This window comes from Setaria italica, chromosome V (assembly GCF_000263155.2).
Source record: "Setaria italica strain Yugu1 chromosome V, Setaria_italica_v2.0, whole genome shotgun sequence".
In the NCBI taxonomy this organism is placed as follows: domain Eukaryota; kingdom Viridiplantae; phylum Streptophyta; class Magnoliopsida; order Poales; family Poaceae; genus Setaria; species Setaria italica.
This window is the reverse complement of record NC_028454.1, coordinates 13,401,493-13,418,933: the sequence shown is the minus strand read 5'-3', so window position 1 is coordinate 13,418,933 and position 17,441 is coordinate 13,401,493. Positions and strand designations below refer to the sequence as shown.

The following is a 17,441-nucleotide window of genomic DNA, read 5'->3' as shown; positions in this document are numbered from 1 at the left end:
CAATTGGGGGAAGCGCCAGCTTGCGTAAATATGCGGGAGAATGGAGGTCGGATTCGGGTTGCCGTATTTTTTAGGCAACGACAAGGGAGTTGTTGGAGCGTGAAATTTTTCTTTTTCTCCCTAAATTTGGTTTTCAGGTTGTTTTAAGAGGACTTTTGGAGTTGCTCTAAGACCGCAAAGATAATCATCTATTCGGTAAAAAAAAATCTAATCATCTAACAGCAGGTGTGCATCGCTAGGCCGCGCTTAGGATGGGCGGGTTAGCCTACGGACCCCGGAGCCAGCCATCGGTGACGCGGCGGTACGCTGCCTCGGTGAGATGGACGCCGTCCCAGTTCACGTACGCCGACAGGCGGGCGCATGCGCTCACCCCGGGCATCCCGCACGCCGCGCTCAGGTTGAAGTTGTACCTCCCGCCGCCACCACCGCAGCACGCCCGCAACGCGCCGTCCGCACCGTCGAACCTGTAGCGGGCCAGGGCCGCAGCGAAGCCGATGAGCGGCGCGTACAGGTCGGCGTAGGTGATCCGCGCGCCGGGGTGCCGGGAGCCGAGCCGAGCCACGGCCTCGCGCAGCTGCGAGTTGTGGGACTTGGACAGCAGGTTCAGGGTCCTCAAGCACCCCGTGTCCGGCTCGTAGTCGGCCTTGTCCTGGCTGCCCAGGAGCACCAGGTCCCCGGCGCACACCTCAGCGGCGATATCCCCGATACGATGATCATCGTGGCGCCTTCGTTGATCAGCTTCTGCACACAGCAATGCAGTAATTTTTTTAGTAATTGTTCAGTCGATGATGCCCCGATCTGATTTCTTCTTGCAAGTTATTAATTACCACGGTGGTGCAGGGATTGTTCCGATGATTTGGGGCACGTAAGATTGCACCTCAGCGACGCTTTTGCCGCCGACATGACCCCGTAGTCGTTCCAACCCAGCTCTCTGACAACGAACATCGCCTTTGAGAAGTACTCCTTGCATGCTACAGAGTACAGACAGAGATCAGCAATAGTGCCTTACTGCCATGTTTAGATTGTGAGTAAGGCCATGCATGAGCGATTCGAGGATCGACGATGCAATCCCTGCATGTCGTGAAGCGCGTGTGTCAGGTATTACCTTGGGGTGAGCTGCAGAGGGAGGGCTTCATGGCGTCGAACCACCCCAGCTCGTCACTTAGGGAGATTTTTATTACTCGGAGGAAGCCTTACGCCGCCGGCCTGCATGGGCAATCCTCGGTGTTGTTTCAGTGCTGTGGCTCCGGCCACCGCGAAGTTTGCATCTTGCTTGAAGCTTTGGTTCTTCCCCAATGAAGGGGAAGGAGAGGTAGCCCCAGTGCCTCAGCTGAGTACATACATTGTACATTTAGGGTTAGTTTGGCAGTCCAGTCCGTTTCCGTGCGGAGAAAGGCTGCACATATCGGTTCTGCGGGGCACTTCATCGGTGAGTTTGGAAGCCTGCTAGGCGGGGTTATTCGGCCCATGTGAGCCCAATCTCCACGCGGAAAAAAGCCCAACCTACAGCAGTTGGGAAGCGCTCCAAGTCTTCATCTCCCCCGTCACGCGTCTCGCTCGCGCGAGCGAGAGAGGAGCGCCCACTTCCGCTCCTGCAGAAGCCGCCGCTGCAGCCGGCCATCGCCGTGGCTCCCAACTCTCGCGCGACCTCCTCCAAGAATCCACGTCCAGGTGCGCCTCCTCCACCCCTTCTCCCCATCTCATCCGAATCCTCCCCTTCCCCTTCTCATCTCCCTTTCCTTACTAGGGTTCTACTCCGGCGACAGCTCAAGTCCTACGGCAGCGAAGTTGCTCGATCCGTGGACTCTGTTGCTATTTCCGCCTCCGCATCAGGTGATTTAACCTCAGCCCGCATCTCCCTGGCACTTGCTAGGGTTTCTCCTCTTCTCTCACACCTTTTCTTGTGGATGTTGTTGAAGAAGGCTATGAACGGAGGAAGATCCTGAGCGTGGGCTCAATGCAGCGAGCGCACATTCTGACACACGTTCGTCTCCCTCCTCCCTGATCGCTCTCAGGTCGACCTCTCGTTGCAGGTACGGTCTCATCACCGTGCATCTTCTGCTTCATGTTCTTTATCCATGTTTGTCTTCCTTAGATTCAGTTGACTTGCATCTATGTGTAATTATATTTATGAGTTTACTGGTTGTGTCGTGCACATGAATATTAAATTGTATATCCATCTCTGTGCAATTATGTTGATTGGTAATTGAGTGCACCATGAGTTAGTTTTGTTGGCCATTCTTGTACTTGAGATTATATTTGACAAATAAAGTATCTGCAAATTGGTATTGTAGAGCACTTGCTTCCAAATCTGGTCAAAATTCTTAGAATAATGTTTGCGTATGATAGTTAGAAGTTGTGTATTATATAAAGAGCAAATCAATTTTGGAACCACCAGTTAATGCTTATTTTGAAACCATCAGTTAATGCTTGGAACCTTGTTACATTTTTTTTACTTTTGTATAGAAAAAAGGGGAACTATATTCAATGATTTTCTAGTTTCAACACTTTGATTAGCCTTGGGATGACACTTGTTGATGTGGTTGCTCTTTTTTTAGTAGGCATCTACACTGCAGTATCTCTTGGTGGCTGCTGAGAAACAATAAACCATGTGCTCTAAAATATCTCTAGGTTCTTTTCTTTCTGCATTTCCTTTCCAGTTTTAAGTTGTACCTATTTTTGCCTTGCCTTCCCGTGTAGGCTCTGGTGAGAATTTTCCATGCAATCTCGTTGGTTTTAATGTCCACTAGAAAATGTATCAAGTCCTGGCTGAATATTAATTTGTGAGCAATGATAGGCAGGATGAGTTTATAACCATTTTGTAGGCTGGAAATCAGTCACCTTACAGCAACAAATTATTCCCAGCAGAAACTATAGCTATTTTGAACCTGATATCTGCGTATTGCCTGCATCGATTGTTGGTTTCAGTTTTTTCTGTTCGTCAAGATCCTTATGTCGAGATTTAAACTTCTGGTGCCTGACTTATGTTGTTGAGATTCTGTTGTATATAAAACGTTTTTAGCATGTTCTACATGTTGCTTGTTCGGTACTGCTTTCAATTCTTTCTATATGTTGAGGATTTGCTTGAAAGCTTGAAAATCAGGTATGTTGTAAGGTGTTCGGTACTGCTTTCAAGAAAAAATGCTGAATTTTTTCTTGATTTCTGAGTTTTCTAATTCTCATATGCCTGGGCTTGTTTAGAAGCAAATGGGTTGCTGGTAGCAAATGGTGTCGAACGCCACATGTGTGGGATGCGTGCTAGCAATCATTTTTCTATGTATTTTTCCAGCAATTTTCTAATTTCCCTTTGTTTTCTTTCTTTGCTGCCAAACAGCAACGGGGTAGGGGGCAGCGGTGCCCAGGGAACTCACCGGGAATCAATTTGCCACGAAAATCCCCTTCGATGGTTATATTCACTGGGTTAATAACCCTTTGCTCCCAAACTAGCCCTCATTGGGAGATTGATCTTTTTTTTTTGGCGGTGTTGAAAAAAGTAGAATACAACACACTACACACGTATGTGCAAAATTTAAACTAAGTTCAATCCAATGCGAACAGCAAATTAAAAGACGTAAACCTACCAATAAAATCTATCACTACTAGAAATATGACCTCTCGTCTCGAAGCTTTGTACCGGTTCAATTTGGATCCGGTACTAAAGGTAGTATTAGTACCGGATCCAAATTTAAGATCCCCGGAGACCCTTTAGTACCGGATGGGGGCTCCACCCTACTAGAGGACCCCTCTCTAATTCCGGATTGCCAGTACTAGTTATGCAACCGGTACTAGAGGAGAATTTGGGACCGGTACTGGAACCATTTTTTGTAGTAGTGTACGATCAATCTGCCGGCGGAGAGGTGCCCGGTGGGATGCCCAAAGAAGGTCATCCCGTATGGCGGTTTGGTTATCCACAGATTTGGTGTCGCCGGGCCGGAGATGATGGCTTTGTTGCCGTGTCAGTGTAGGAATCACCGAAGCTGAAAATGAAGGTGTATTGGGTTTGCATCGAAGAAGACAAGCTGGAGAGTAACACGGTGATCTGCAGGCAGAGACTTATGCGCTTCATTGGAGGTGTATTGGGTTTGCATCGAAGAAGACAAGCTGGAGAGTAACACGGTGATCTGCAGGCAGAGACTTATGCTTCATTGTGTAGGTCGTGAAGAACTGGGCACTCGGTTTCTATCCCTCTCAAGAAATATTCTGGTCGTATGCTTCTGATGAGCTTGGTAAACCAGCTTTTATAGAGATCCTTTTACGCCGCCATTGACTTGTTACTGTTTGTGCTAATGTTACTTATAGCACTGACAAAATGCAGAATAAATTATTATGTGTATTTTTGGCATCTGATTTCTCTAATCAATATATACGCTTAAAATTTATACCTTGCCAAAATTATTTTATAGTAATTAATTAACATGTTCAAAATAAAAGGGTAGTAAGAATAATTATAGCATACAATTTATATTCTCTCCCTTACACGTTAATTTAGGAACTTTGTTTTCCCTCCTTCCTTTTAGAAAACTTTCAGGAGCAAATTTCAATCAAAACCTTCAAGTGAAATTTTTATTCAAAATCGGGGATTTCGATCTGTCCACGTGTTGCTGTGAAATTTATTGTTGTTCTTGCGCTTGTGTTTGAAGCAAATATCAGGTAACATCTTGTTAGTACATATAAGTAGACATGAGCATGGTCCATGTATGTCATGCTAGCATTAAGCCAGGCTGAAGCAAAGCTTGGTCGGTTTCAAGCCTCATTGATTTATCTTGTCTAGAGCAAGTTTTACTTAGATGGGAACATTACCCGCAGATTTTGTTAAAATTATTTGAATCTTGCACCCTTAGACAAGAATCCCACTACTGTAGAGATTAGCCTAAAATGGGGGAAATAAAGGCTTGGTGTCGTTTTTTAAGAATAAAATAAAGCTACTAATAAGAGTTTTACAAGCTTCACAGTTTAATTCACATACAAACACCATCAATATTCTCCACTTTAATATGTAGTTTTCTTATTCGCGCATAATGTCGGATTAGGTTACAAGTATTTGAAATTTTGAATACATGTGAGATCCCATCATCTTTTTAAGGAAACATATATCCCCATTATTCGATCGTCAATTATCTCACATCTGCATGCTAGCTAGGCATGGTAATTGTTTATGGTGTTTAGCCAGCCCTTGGCAATGTATCGGTAGGCTGCCTCCGTGAAGTGGCCACCATCCCAATACAAATAGGATGATGGATCCTGGCACACCGTCGCCCCCGGCATGCCACATCCGGCGCTGACGTTGAAGTTGTATTTGCCACAGCAGCTACTCAGAATCTCTCCCCTGAACCCTGCAATAATTATTTAACAAGCTGATCATTTCTTGTAAAATTGTTCTTTGAATTTTCATCATCATAACACTGCAACTGGGACGGACAATTAAAAATGACAAGATGGTGGTATACGTGAGCCAATAAGCCATAACAATCATAGTACTAACCTAGCTTTTGAGGGGAGACAACGATATCAATGATAGGACTAAAGAAATCGGCATAGATGACTTTGACATCTCTGTGCTTGGTTTGGACTTTCTTGATGGCCTCCTGAAGCAGCGAGTTGTGGTAAATGGCCAGGTCGTTGAGCTGCTTCAGGCAGCCGGCCCGTGGGTCGTAGCCTGCCGGATCGGCGCTGGGAAACATGGCTAGGTTTAGCGGTGAGCATCCCATCGGCGGGATCCCGGGGACGACCACCGTCTTCGCCCCCTGAGTGATCACTCTCTGACAAGATACATAGGGTTGTCATTCGAAATTTTAGATCAAATTAAAATTGTTATCGTTCGCCTCCTGAATTTTTTTCCGGCGAACCGACACCTGAATTATGATTGGTTAATTAATTACCTCAGTCGCCGTCGAGATGGTTTTGACCACGTCTGGGACGAAGGACCTGATTTGCGACAGGTTCTTCCCGAAAAGGGAGAAGCTGTAATCGTTGACGCCGAACTCTCCCATGAAGAAGAGGGCCTTGTGGAAGAAGCCCTTGCACTCTGTAGGAACGGCACGCCGTGAGATCGATATACTCCTACACGTGTACTCCAGTATACCACGTAATTGGTTACCTTGGGCGGGGTGGCACAGCGACGGCTTGAGCGATTCGAACCACCGCAGCTGCACGCCGGAGCTGGTGTTGAGAGCGAGCGGGCCGACGAGGGGGATGTCTCTGTAGAAACTGGCGTCGCGAGCGAAGGCGCCCGCCACCGCGAAGTTGGCGCCTTGCCGGAAGCTACCGTTGTGCGCCAGCGACGGCGGCACGAGCGGGAGCCCCAGCTCCTCCGCTGCGCACACGCCGGACGATCACTGATATGATCAAGCGACACGCTAGGCATGCATCAGCCGAGCGAGATGGCCAGCGTGTGGCCGTGTGCTTTGCTTACCTATGAAGTCGATGGCGAGCCGTCCGTTGGAGTTGCGGCCCGTGGGGTGTCCGAAGAAGGTCATGCCGTAGGGAGGCCGAGATGAGGGGTTGGCGAGCGAGTGCGCGGCGAAGACGACGACGTCGTTGCCGGTGTCGGCGAAGGAGTCGCCGAAGTTGAAGATGGAGCCATAGCGCCGGACGGGGAGGGAGGAGGAGACGGCCCCCGCGGACGCGAGGAGGAGAACCGAGAGGGCGCAGAGCAGCTTCATCGCATGGTAGCAGGGAGGTCGATCGTAGTCGTAGGCGATGGGCGGCATATAACAGATGCGCACACGGATTCCATTTCCTGTGTGGTACTCCAGTGCCCCGTCGGCGAAAAAAAAAGTCAACGGCAGCCGGTGGCGGATGGCAAGTTAGCGAGTTGGAAATTTCGCATGTCAACTGGTGAAACCGTGAAAACGAAGAAATGGCCGGATTTCCCTTGCCGGGCAGGCCACGTTTCTCGCCCCTTTAGCTTGATTCCGGGCTGAATTTTTTTATATATTTTTTTACGATTTTGCAGAAATAAATAGCGGAGGAAAAAATTAGTAAATATAGACGTATGCCACCAGCTGAAACGGCTACCGCTGTTTGAACCGGCAGTAAGAAAAGTTACCGCCGTTTCAGCCGGCAGTATCTGTGCAGGGGCACCACGTCAGCGGCACGTTGCGAGGGAAAGCGCTTACCGTCATCTGAAACGGTGGGCGGTACACGGAACCCTAGCAGCCATGGGGCCCACGGAGTTACCGCCGGATGAGACGGCGGTAGCTAGTTACCGCCGCTTCATTCGGCGGTAACAACCTGCCGCCGATTCAAACGACGGGAGCGGGAAGATACCGCCGAATCAGGCGGCGGTAGGCGCCCCGCCCTTTAAAACCCGAAGAATGGCTGGGGTTGGGGCGCGCCACTTCATTCGGGAGGAGAGAAAGAAAGCGAGGGAGGAGAGGAACCGGGAGAAGAGGAAGAAAGAGAGGGAAGAGAGGAGAGGAGAGGAGGGGAGGAGGGTGGTGATTGAAGCGAAGATTAGGTCTGCCGGATCTTCGCTTCGCTTGAGGTATTATTTGAAATCTCGTAGTTTATCTTAACTCGTAGTTAGTAAACGTAGTAGTCAATATGATATATAAATGGTGTAGTGTTAAGTATTAAATCAAATGTAGGTGTACATATGAGACATAGACAAATATTAGTTTGTTGGTATAGTGGATTTAACTTAGTTATTTTGGTTATAGTAAAATTAGTTTGTTGATTTATTGGCAATGCACGAGTTATAATTTTATATAGTTATTCAGAATGTAGGTGTTTTGGAGGTTAGTTCAAATTAATAACATTTGACACTAACTTCAACTTTCATTCCCAAATCGACACTCTGTTCGATTTTCCATCCGACCACCGTTAAATTCTCTACGGAGAAACGATTTTGCCCCTGCTCTACACCCTTCTCCCTCCTCTCCGCTCCTCCCTCTGCTCCACACCAGCCATCCGACGCGACGTGTCGCGGGGACGCTGGTGCGCGGTGACGGGGGCCGGCTGCCATGGCATCGGCACGGCCGTGACGCCCGGCAGCCGGATGCCACACGGAGGTCTCCAACACCTGGATCCGGCTTTGTGCGGGCCTGGTGCAACTGCCGGCGCACAGATCCGCACACGCCGGTGACGGATCCTGGGCGGCGACGGCTTGGCGTGCGGCCCCGACCCTTGACGCGGGCAACGTCGCAGAGCGGAGCTGCCGAGCGTGGCTGCCAAAGCACGGGGCCAGATCCAGCTATGGACCGCTCGCTGGGGCCATGCACGGAACCAGCTTGGCGCGGCGGTGTGGGGGCAACGAATGGACATGTACTACGTGGTGCGGTTGTGGACGCTTTTCTTCTGCGCCTGCAGCGACAGTTTGGACCCGCACAGGAGCAGCACCTTGGCGGACAGCTTGAGGGGCTTGCCAACGAACACCCTCGACGCCATGGCCAGGACGTAGTCGCCGTGCGCCAGGAGCTCCCCGACGTATCAGGATGGGAAGAACTCCCCGTACGCGGTATTCCACGAGCCCCCTGGCTCCCAGAAGAAGGCAGAAGACTCCGGCAACTCGAAGGCCATAGGTGTGGAGCAAGAGGCGGAGGTCGAGCCCGCGTCGCGGACCATGGCGGTGACGGCGTGGTACCTAGCCCACTCGAATCAACCCCCGGGCGTGGGCTGCACGGCAGCCCACGACACTGACAGCTCCATGCCGTTGATGCCGAGCAGCTTGAGCGCGCGCAGCGCCACCGAGACAGCCCTCGTGCAGCACACCCTGCGGCCATCCAAGACCACCACGGTCGCGGGGAGGCCCACGAACAGCCTCACCATGTCCTCCTCCTCCACCACTAACCCCTCGCCGACGGCCTCCATGCTCCGCTCGGCGGAGACGTGCGCCTGCATGGGCCTAGCTTGCTGGCCCGGAGGGAGAAGGGCCCGTGCAGTGTGAAGAAGAGAAGGGAGAAGGGTGGTAGGGCCCATAGGGGCAAAATTATCTTTTCGTATGGAATTTAACAGTGTTCGGATGGAAAATTGAATAGAGTGTCAATTTGGGAATAAAAGTTGAAGTCAGTGTCAAATAAGGAAGGAAAAAAGTTTGAGGGCCAAGGAAGGAACGGGTCATTTGTCTGGTGTCAAATAAGGAATTATCTCCATGTTATTACTTCCTTACTCTTGCTAAGCTTTTCGTGCTACAAACTAACATCATGTTCAGCCTTATCTCAATAAAGGAAACTACGCTATGCGAAGTGGGTCGATCCTCCACTTCTTGATCCAACCCAAGAGTACATCCACCACTTCAAGTGCAAGATCTTTGATCTCAAGCGTAGGGTGGAGAATCTTCAATCCGAAGTTGATGCAAATCCTTGAGCGGTTAACATCGCAGGTGACTTGATTTGTACCGATCCATGGTGCAAGTGCCCCTACCACCACAACAAGGATCGCGCACCGTCACCACCTGCCTCTAGGGGTGTTGCCTACTGTGAGGCCGGGCCCTCCCAACTCTCGCAAAGCCAGTTCTACTAGAAAGTAGAGATGGTTCTATCCCCAATTATTTCAATTACCTAAGGCATGTTAGGTTTAGCAATAACACATGTTTAGGATAGCATCCGTGCCGCACATGCCACTGCAATCTATAACTAATTGTTTAGTCTAGAGTCGTTGGCGTTCGTATGTTGTGCACAAATTTTGTTTTTATATGTTGTAATTTCGCTGGAAACAGCTATGTATTTAATGGCTAGGAGTTAATTCAATTTTAATTATTTCCTCAAAGCGCTCTATCTCTCTCAAATTAGGAAGTTTTATATTGCAACCAATAGTGACATATTCACATATTTAGTGCTTCCAATCTAACTTTATATTTTTTTTAACTGAGAAAAAATTACACGAAATCAAAATAGCTGTTTCAACCGGCTATAGGTGGTGGAACCACCTCCTACCACCGGCTGAATGGTGGGAGGGGGGACTTACCGCCGTTTGAAACGGCGGTAGCCATTCCAACGGCGGTAAGGGTCCCAGCCGCTGTTCTTGTAACCGATCGCCGTTTTAACTGGCGGTAGCTCCTTTTAAAATTTTTTTCTAACCTACCGCTATTTCAACTGGCGGTATAACTCTAGTTCTACTAATGTTTTGCTCGTTATTTATTTTTGCAAATTTGTAAAATAAAAAATAAAAAAATAAAAAAACAGTCATTCCGGGCAGGCAACGGAAGATCACCAACAAGAGACTTGAGCCCATCAAAAGTGAACCCTTTGAGTCATTTGAGCCCAAATAATCGTGTGGCTAGGCCCAGCTAAGACCCAGCATGGTATGAGCCCATCAAAAGTGAAGCGAGTCCCCTGCAAGGCTGCAAGTTTGTGTGTTGGGTTTGCTTCGGTCATGGAGAATTTTTTATGGAAGGACGTACTATGCTCAGAGCACAGTGTGACGAAGCAAGCAACAATAAAATGGCGCCCAACCTTCTTCCTGCTCAATTTTCTTGACTACGGGAAGCACTACACATCTGTGCTAAACTGCTACTATGGTAATATAAACAGAAAAAAAATCACACACCGAGCAGAGCAGAGATGTATACCAGTATACTTATCCCTCCAAAGACATCACAAACAACACAATCTAAAATTAAACCAATTAATCTGAACAGAGGGCATCCTTATTCGTCCTCGCCGATTCCTTTCGTTCCGTTTCCTCTACAGCAATCACCATCAATCTTGCAGGTGCGTCCCGTCCCGGTGTACTGGCCCGCCGGCCGGCTAGCCGGCGCTGAATGATGGATGGAGATTAGCCGAGGTGCTTGTTGTCGAGGATGGGCGGGTCGGCGAATGGCCCGTAGAGCCAGCCCTTGGCGATGTGGCCGTAGGAGGCCTCGGTGAGGTGGATCCCGTCCCAGCTCCAGTGGTTGGATGGGTCGTCGCAGGCGTACGCCCCCGGGTCGCCGCACTTGGAGGTGAGGTTGAAGTTGTACTCGCCGACGCCCGGCGCCCCGCAGCACGCCCGCGGCGTCTGCTCCAAGAACCCTGAACCAGAAAACACAGGAGAAGACACATTAGACATGGTGGTGGTGGCGGCCGGCCACCAGAGAGACAGCGAAATACGGTGAAAAAGCCCAAATAGAGGCGGGGAGGAGCTCCAAAATTGGGCTTGGGCCGAAGCCTTGACCAGAATCTCCGTGGGCCTTCTGTGCTCGTCTTGTTGGTCCCATATATACGTCATCGTGCATGTGTGTCAGTGTGCGGATAAGATTGTTAACGGGGAGTATGTGGCATGAGTGGTTGGGCTGAATATTTGGCTCGACAGATTCCATTTCCAACCCGGATTGCCCGGATCGCAGCTTGCGTCGTCATACTTCTACTCACTCTTTGCCTACCTCTTGTTCGGTGTGACGACAGCGAACTACAAATATACTATACTGTATGCATCTAGTATGTGTTATTCCAAACAGATAGATGGGCAAATGCGGTGTACTCCGTTCTTGTCCTGCGCTCAACGTCCCAAGTTTGACGACGCGTGCGCAGCACGGTTGACGTGGCATCCAAGCCATGGCACCTCTACCTAGTGGCTACTTACGTGCTGTTGCTGTGTTGCAGTCGTTTATTTCTGAACATTCAAACGGAATGGTCGATGCCACAACTCGGCACGCACCGTGGAGTACTACTACAGTACTACCGTTGAGTCTCTCTCACGAAAAGTTTGCTCAAATGCTCTATCGATCGTCTTGGCTGGTTGTTTTCTTCTCGATAAAAGTTAAGAGTTGTGCCTAGACCGGTGATTGACTGATTGGTGACTGGTCGTCGTTTGTATACCGTGAGGAAGCAAGCTGGCTGAATTTTATATGCTAAAGCGGTCTCTTAGGGGCGTTTTCTTCCGGTGACTTATTTGTAGCACGTGTCACATCGAATGTTTAGATACTAATTAGGAGTATTAAACGTAGACTATTTACAAAACTCATTACATAAGTGGAGGCTAAACGGTGAGACGAATCTATTAAGTCTGATTAAGCCTAATTAATTCACATTAGCGAATGGTTACGGTAGCACCACATTGTCAAATCATGGACTAATTAGACTTAATAGATTCGTCTCGCGATCTAGCCTAGGATTTGTGCAATTAGTTTTGCAATTAGTCTACGTTTAATACTCCTAATTAGTATCTAAACATTCGATGTGATGGGTGCTTAAAATAAGTTAGTGGAAGAAAACGGGGCCTTTAATTATTGCTGAATGATTATGATTCCACAGAGAGAGAAGATGATCATCCAAAATATCGGAGAAAGTTGAATATGCCCAATTACCGGACAGCTCCAGATTCTTATGATTTGGCTCTTGTACTTCTGTTTGTTCGTCCTTACGATAAAAGGGGTATTTGGAAGACAGGGCTAAATTGTCACATCGGATATTTTAACACTAATTTGAAATATTAAATATAGACTAATTGCAAAACTAATTGCACAAATCCTAGGCTAGATCGCGAGACGAATCTATTAAGTCTAATTAGTCCATGATTTGACAATGTGGTGCTACCGTAACCATTCGCTAATGTGAATTAATTAGGCTTAATAGATCCATCTCGCGATGTAGCCTAGGGGTTCTCCTAATTAGCATCCGAATATCTGATTTAGCCCCTTCCTTCCAAACAAGATCTAATTAAGTGCATCATACCTACCTTTTGCTCAATTTGGCTTTTGTGCTCATCTGTTTCTGAGGGAATCCTTCTGGGTTCTTGCTGGCTGGAAACACAGTGAGTCTGACATTCCAATTGCCCCACAGCTTCAGTTCAACTTGTGAACTCCGACGGTTACCGTACGCCTAGCTTCTGGCTGGGGCTACAGGAAAGCACGTCATCCATGAAAGGTCCACGGTTTGCGGATCACATGGGGCTCGTGCAACTAATCACAAGGTGTTTGCATTAGACTTGGCCTAGAGCCTACAGGCGGCCCTCTCATGTGGCAAGTTGACATGGTCACATGTGGTGTGATCGCAAATAAACTCCTCACAACCGATTCCACAAAACCTTTTCCACGGAACGAAGGTATTCGACCTAAAGATGACGGGATCAAACTCATCATCACGATTGTTTATTCCACGACATGACAGAAGAGAAGGTTCGTTCCGTCTACACTGATCACTCCGATCGTCCGTTGTGTCATCGCTAGGTAGGTGTCGCCTTCAACCAACGCCGAGCTAGCTCCGTCACGTCCCGTGTCGTCGTCCTCCCCACGCTTCCGGTGACGGACTACGGGGAATGGAATGGTCGCGAGGCATCGTCCGGCAATGGAAGTAATCTGTCTGACCAACCGGCCCTGGTCGGTGCCCCTGATTTGCGGTTGCTTTCTCGCTGAGTTGTATTCTGGCCTAATTTAATCGGCCAGACAAAATGTAACTAGTTTCATTTCAGAATGGGCTAATTTTCAACTAAGAATCTTCTCTTTGGTCTCTGTTTGGATTCATATAATGGAGCTAGGAGAAGAAGGAGAAGGTGACGTGGATGGGTGGCGGGCCCCAGGTGTCAGCGCCTGTCCACGTTGCCGTAACGGACCCAACTACCGAACTTGTAATAACAACCTTAGACGCAAACTGCCGCGATGACCGAAGACGGAAGAAGAACAAAATTTAGGCGAATCCACCGAACGACCAAGAGGCAAGAAAATCGGGATGGCTAGCTCACCGTATTTCTTGGCGTGGAGGACGAACTGGATGGCCGGCGTGTAGTAGTCGGCGTAGATGATGCGGACGCCGGGGTGCTTGGCCCGGAGCTCGGCGATCTTGCGCTGCAGCGCCGCGTTGTGCACCCAGGACAGCGTGTTCATGTCCTTGATGCACCCGCTCCGGGGGCCGTACCCCTCCGGCTGCTTGCGGAAGATGGAGAGGTAGACGGGGAAGCAGCCGATGGGGAGCACCCCCGGGACCACCAGGTCCACCGCCCCTTCCGCGATGAGCTTCTCGACGCCCTCGCCGATGGAGTCGACGACGTGCGGGATGAAGTCGTGCGCCTCAGACAGCGGGCGGAACGCGAACAGCGGCGAGTTGTAGTCGTTGCCGCCGAACTCGCCCACGATGAACAGCGACCGCCGGAAAAGGTCACGGCACTCTGAAAGAGATGACCAAGAAGTAATCATCGTATACTATACTACTATGAAGAATTAATTGAGATGCATCACGCTAGCTATTCAATGCAAGAAAATGAACCTTGCGGGGAGCTGCAGATTTTGGGCTTCATGTCCTGGAACCACTTGATCTGGGTGTGCAGGGAGCCGGAGTTCCAGACGGTCTGCCCGAGGCCGCGCGCCTGGAAGAAGGGCGTGTCCAGCGACGTGGCGCCCGTGATGGCGAAGTTGGCGCCGTGGTGGAACGTCGCGTTCTTCGCCTTGGACGGCGGCAGCAACGGCAGCCCGAGCTCCTGCGCTGCTCGTCATTCATGATCACCGGTGGCCGATCAGCAGCCAGCTCGAATGATATTAATTAATTGATTATATTAACTAATTGTTAGTTACCGATGAAGTCGACGACGAGGCGGCCGTCGGAGCACCGCCCCGTGGGGTAGCCGAAGTAGGTCATGCCGTAGGGAAGCCGCGCCGTGGCGAGGTAGTCCGGGATGCCGTCCACCACGAGGTTCCCGGCGTCCACCAGGGAGTCACCGAAGTTGAAGATGGCCGCGTACTCCTTCGCCGCGGCCGCCCGCGGCCCCGCCGCCAGCGCCGCCGCAACGGCGACGAGGAGGACAGCGACGAAGCACGCCGGCCGCCGGCACGCCATGGCGAACGTAATCGACGATCGAGGATCGACGCGACACGGCCGCACTCCCCCCGCGTGCGTACGTGCAGAAGAGAGCTGTGCTGCCGGCCGGCGCGTGTCGTCCGCTGGCCAGCGCGGTCGTTTAAATCCCCGTCCGGAGCCGGGTCGCCGGGGGCCCGGGCGTACGGTTTGGTTAAATTAAAGGGAAAGCTACTTAATTAATGGGGGGTTTTCTTTTCTTGTCCTGGTTGGAGGCGAAGAAGAGTACTGCAACTGGGTTTGATTGTTTGATCAAGTCATGAGCACGACGCGACGCGCGTAGTTGACAGAGCTTTTGAGCCAGGTCAATAGTCTCAGCAAGGGCACTCGTTAACGGGTCCCGGTTGCTAACCAATCAATCCTCAGAGTTTTGCACACATGCATGGAGGAATCTACGGTGGTGGCGAAGGAGAAGCCGGGAAGGGGAGCAAGAACATGCAGGGAATTATTTGTTGTTAGAGGAAGGAGAGCTGGTCGAGCTGACCTTCAGTTCAGAGTTGACATTCTGAGCTGTTGTCAGGGATGTCTTGCGATTGGTGCTCGGATAGATCGGTCGCATCTCAGCCAGGAAAGCCACGGGGGGTTTACTTTAGCAGCCTATCTTCATCCAAAACATTTTGTACAATGTCTCCTTAAGAACAAAAAAAGAAGGAACATTTCGCATTGGAAGATTCTTAGTCGATGTACAAAGAAGTGTACTGCATGCACTAGCAAGTGCCCGTCGTCAGACGCAGCATCTGATCCGGACCCGGAAGCAAGCGACTTGTGCAAGTTGGCACAGGGAAGGAGACTAGCGACGAGCTGAGAAGCTCCCTCTGAATCGCACGCGCGGCAGCCAATGGGAGAGGAAGCAGGGCGGCACCGCAGTCGCCGAGAAGAAGTCTGCACGCCCACGTCTGATCGATCAGCACACAAAGGCCGGAAGGAAAGGGGTTCATGGGGGTGGTTGCGCCATTCCTGTCAAGATGACGACGCCTCCTCCCGAGCTGGCCATATGCAACAGGGATACTGTATGCCACGTTTGATCCATCCATCATATGGGATGGGAGCTCCTTGATGCATTGACCCTCAGGATCATTTTGCTCGGCGGAGCTCATGGAATCAATCCTCTGTATTCTATCCTCTCCGTATTTCTGCACGTCCTGTGCTGCTCCCTCTCAAGTCTCAACATTCTCAGTTTCTGCAGTCTGCGAAGGACACAGCTTGGAAGGAGTGGCTGGCCATGTGGACGGAGAATTGTATACACTTACATCGTGCTAGAGCCAGTGATGTATACAAAATTAAAAACGTTCTTATCATATACGACTGACTCTAGCTGGTGGTGGCATATGGGTATCCAAAATTTTTAAAATTCGCTGGACTTGAACAAAACCTTCAAAGAATTCAGTGACAGAGATATTGTACTCTCTAGCGCAGGAATTTCCTCTTCATTGGATTACTTGTCCCTTTTCTTTGCTAAACAATTGAAAGGAAGAACAAGGGCATGATCGAGCTACTCTGCCTCGTTCATGCCGATCCAACTGGCGAGGCGAGTGTTGCGGATGGCCATCCGTGCGTTTGTAGGTAGGCAGGCACGCCCCGGTCCAGCTCTCTCTGTCGAGCGTTCTGTTCCTGCAAAAGATAGCTCTGCTCTGCACGGCGGCTAAGCTTTAGCTTCCCTGGATGGATGCTGGATTCATGCTACGCTGACAATCCACAGCTACAGTCCATCCGTTGATTGATCAACATGCGTGTTAAAAATGGATTAGCCTACTAGTAGCTTGTTCAGTCAGTGGTGGTGGTTGCCGTTTGCCAACGGATCGATCGACCTGCTTTTGGTATGGTAGGTGTGCTGCAGCTGGCTTATTGGCCCGGCGTTCGCATTCACAAGGAGAACGATCGATCATATCGATGCTATATCTATATATACCAAGCGTCGAATGATGCATACGTAGCGTGTGCAGGTAGACCAGTGACCTCGCCGTCTCCTTCTCTGCCTGCCCTTAAATAACTCTCCACGATTGCAGTGTTGCTGTGTGCTCGAGCAGCACTGATCGATGAGTCCATTCAGCAATCAAGTTGTGCGTCGTTAATTGAGGAATCGACTTCAGGAAACTGTTCACGGTTGCGTGTGCCGTTTACTTGCCAAGATTCAGACGATGGTGGCGGCGAACAAGTAGGATACTCGGTCGCTAATAAGCTGTGCGTGGTTAGGCTAATCAGGAGACTTGGAAGACAAAAATGAAGCTCTGACCAGTCAGTGAATCGTTTGGTTTTTAATCTGTGGGCAGGTAGGAAAATTTGCAATGAACTTTCAGTTTCTGAAATGGCGACTGACGGACTGCGACTGCAACAGCACAAGGGAGCAAAGGACAAAAAGAAACTGGCACAAGATTCGTCCAAAAAACGAGAACAACGGAAAAGAAAAATGTCGCGAGAGCTACTGCCTGTTTATGTAGTTGGTTGGTATGGCTGGGGTTGTACACTGCTTCCCCTGTCGCTCTCGCGAGAACAATCAAAAGGCTTGGCTGGTTTGCATGGCCATGGCTGCAACGACAACCGCAGGCACCAGCTCTGTCGCTGTGCGGTTACGTTCTCGGGAGGGCCCTACTTCTTTCTCTCTCTGTTTTTTTTAACAAGCAGCTTGCGGCTGCTATATTAATAAAAGGGAAAGTCCAACGGGCAAAACAAAATAAAGTTACGTACACTCTGTACACTCACATCCCGGCTAGCGCCTCGGAAAAAGAACAGGGCGTC

General features: G+C 49.8%; 2 protein-coding genes and 1 pseudogene across 2 annotated transcripts; all 3 read right to left on the bottom strand.

The window, feature by feature from the left end:
• Window positions 1-235: 235 nt before the first annotated feature.
• LOC101781782 lies at window positions 236-4,066 on the bottom strand (annotated as a pseudogene).
• A 922-nt stretch (window positions 4,067-4,988) lies between these two features.
• On the bottom strand, window positions 4,989-6,693 carry LOC101776506 (GDSL esterase/lipase At5g45910). The gene is made up of 5 exons (XM_004968566.3): window positions 6,413-6,693; window positions 6,098-6,313; window positions 5,880-6,025; window positions 5,483-5,759; window positions 4,989-5,333 (listed from the first exon to the last, which is right to left on the bottom strand). Exons 1-5 carry the CDS (start codon window positions 6,660-6,662, stop codon window positions 5,137-5,139), a joined length of 1,086 nt encoding a protein of 361 aa, XP_004968623.1. The 5' UTR covers window positions 6,663-6,693; the 3' UTR covers window positions 4,989-5,136.
• A 3,680-nt stretch (window positions 6,694-10,373) lies between these two features.
• On the bottom strand, window positions 10,374-14,865 carry LOC101776100 (GDSL esterase/lipase At5g45910). The gene is made up of 4 exons (XM_004968565.3): window positions 14,426-14,865; window positions 14,121-14,336; window positions 13,600-14,022; window positions 10,374-10,952 (listed from the first exon to the last, which is right to left on the bottom strand). Exons 1-4 carry the CDS (start codon window positions 14,685-14,687, stop codon window positions 10,717-10,719), a joined length of 1,137 nt encoding a protein of 378 aa, XP_004968622.1. The 5' UTR covers window positions 14,688-14,865; the 3' UTR covers window positions 10,374-10,716.
• Window positions 14,866-17,441: the final 2,576 nt, after the last annotated feature.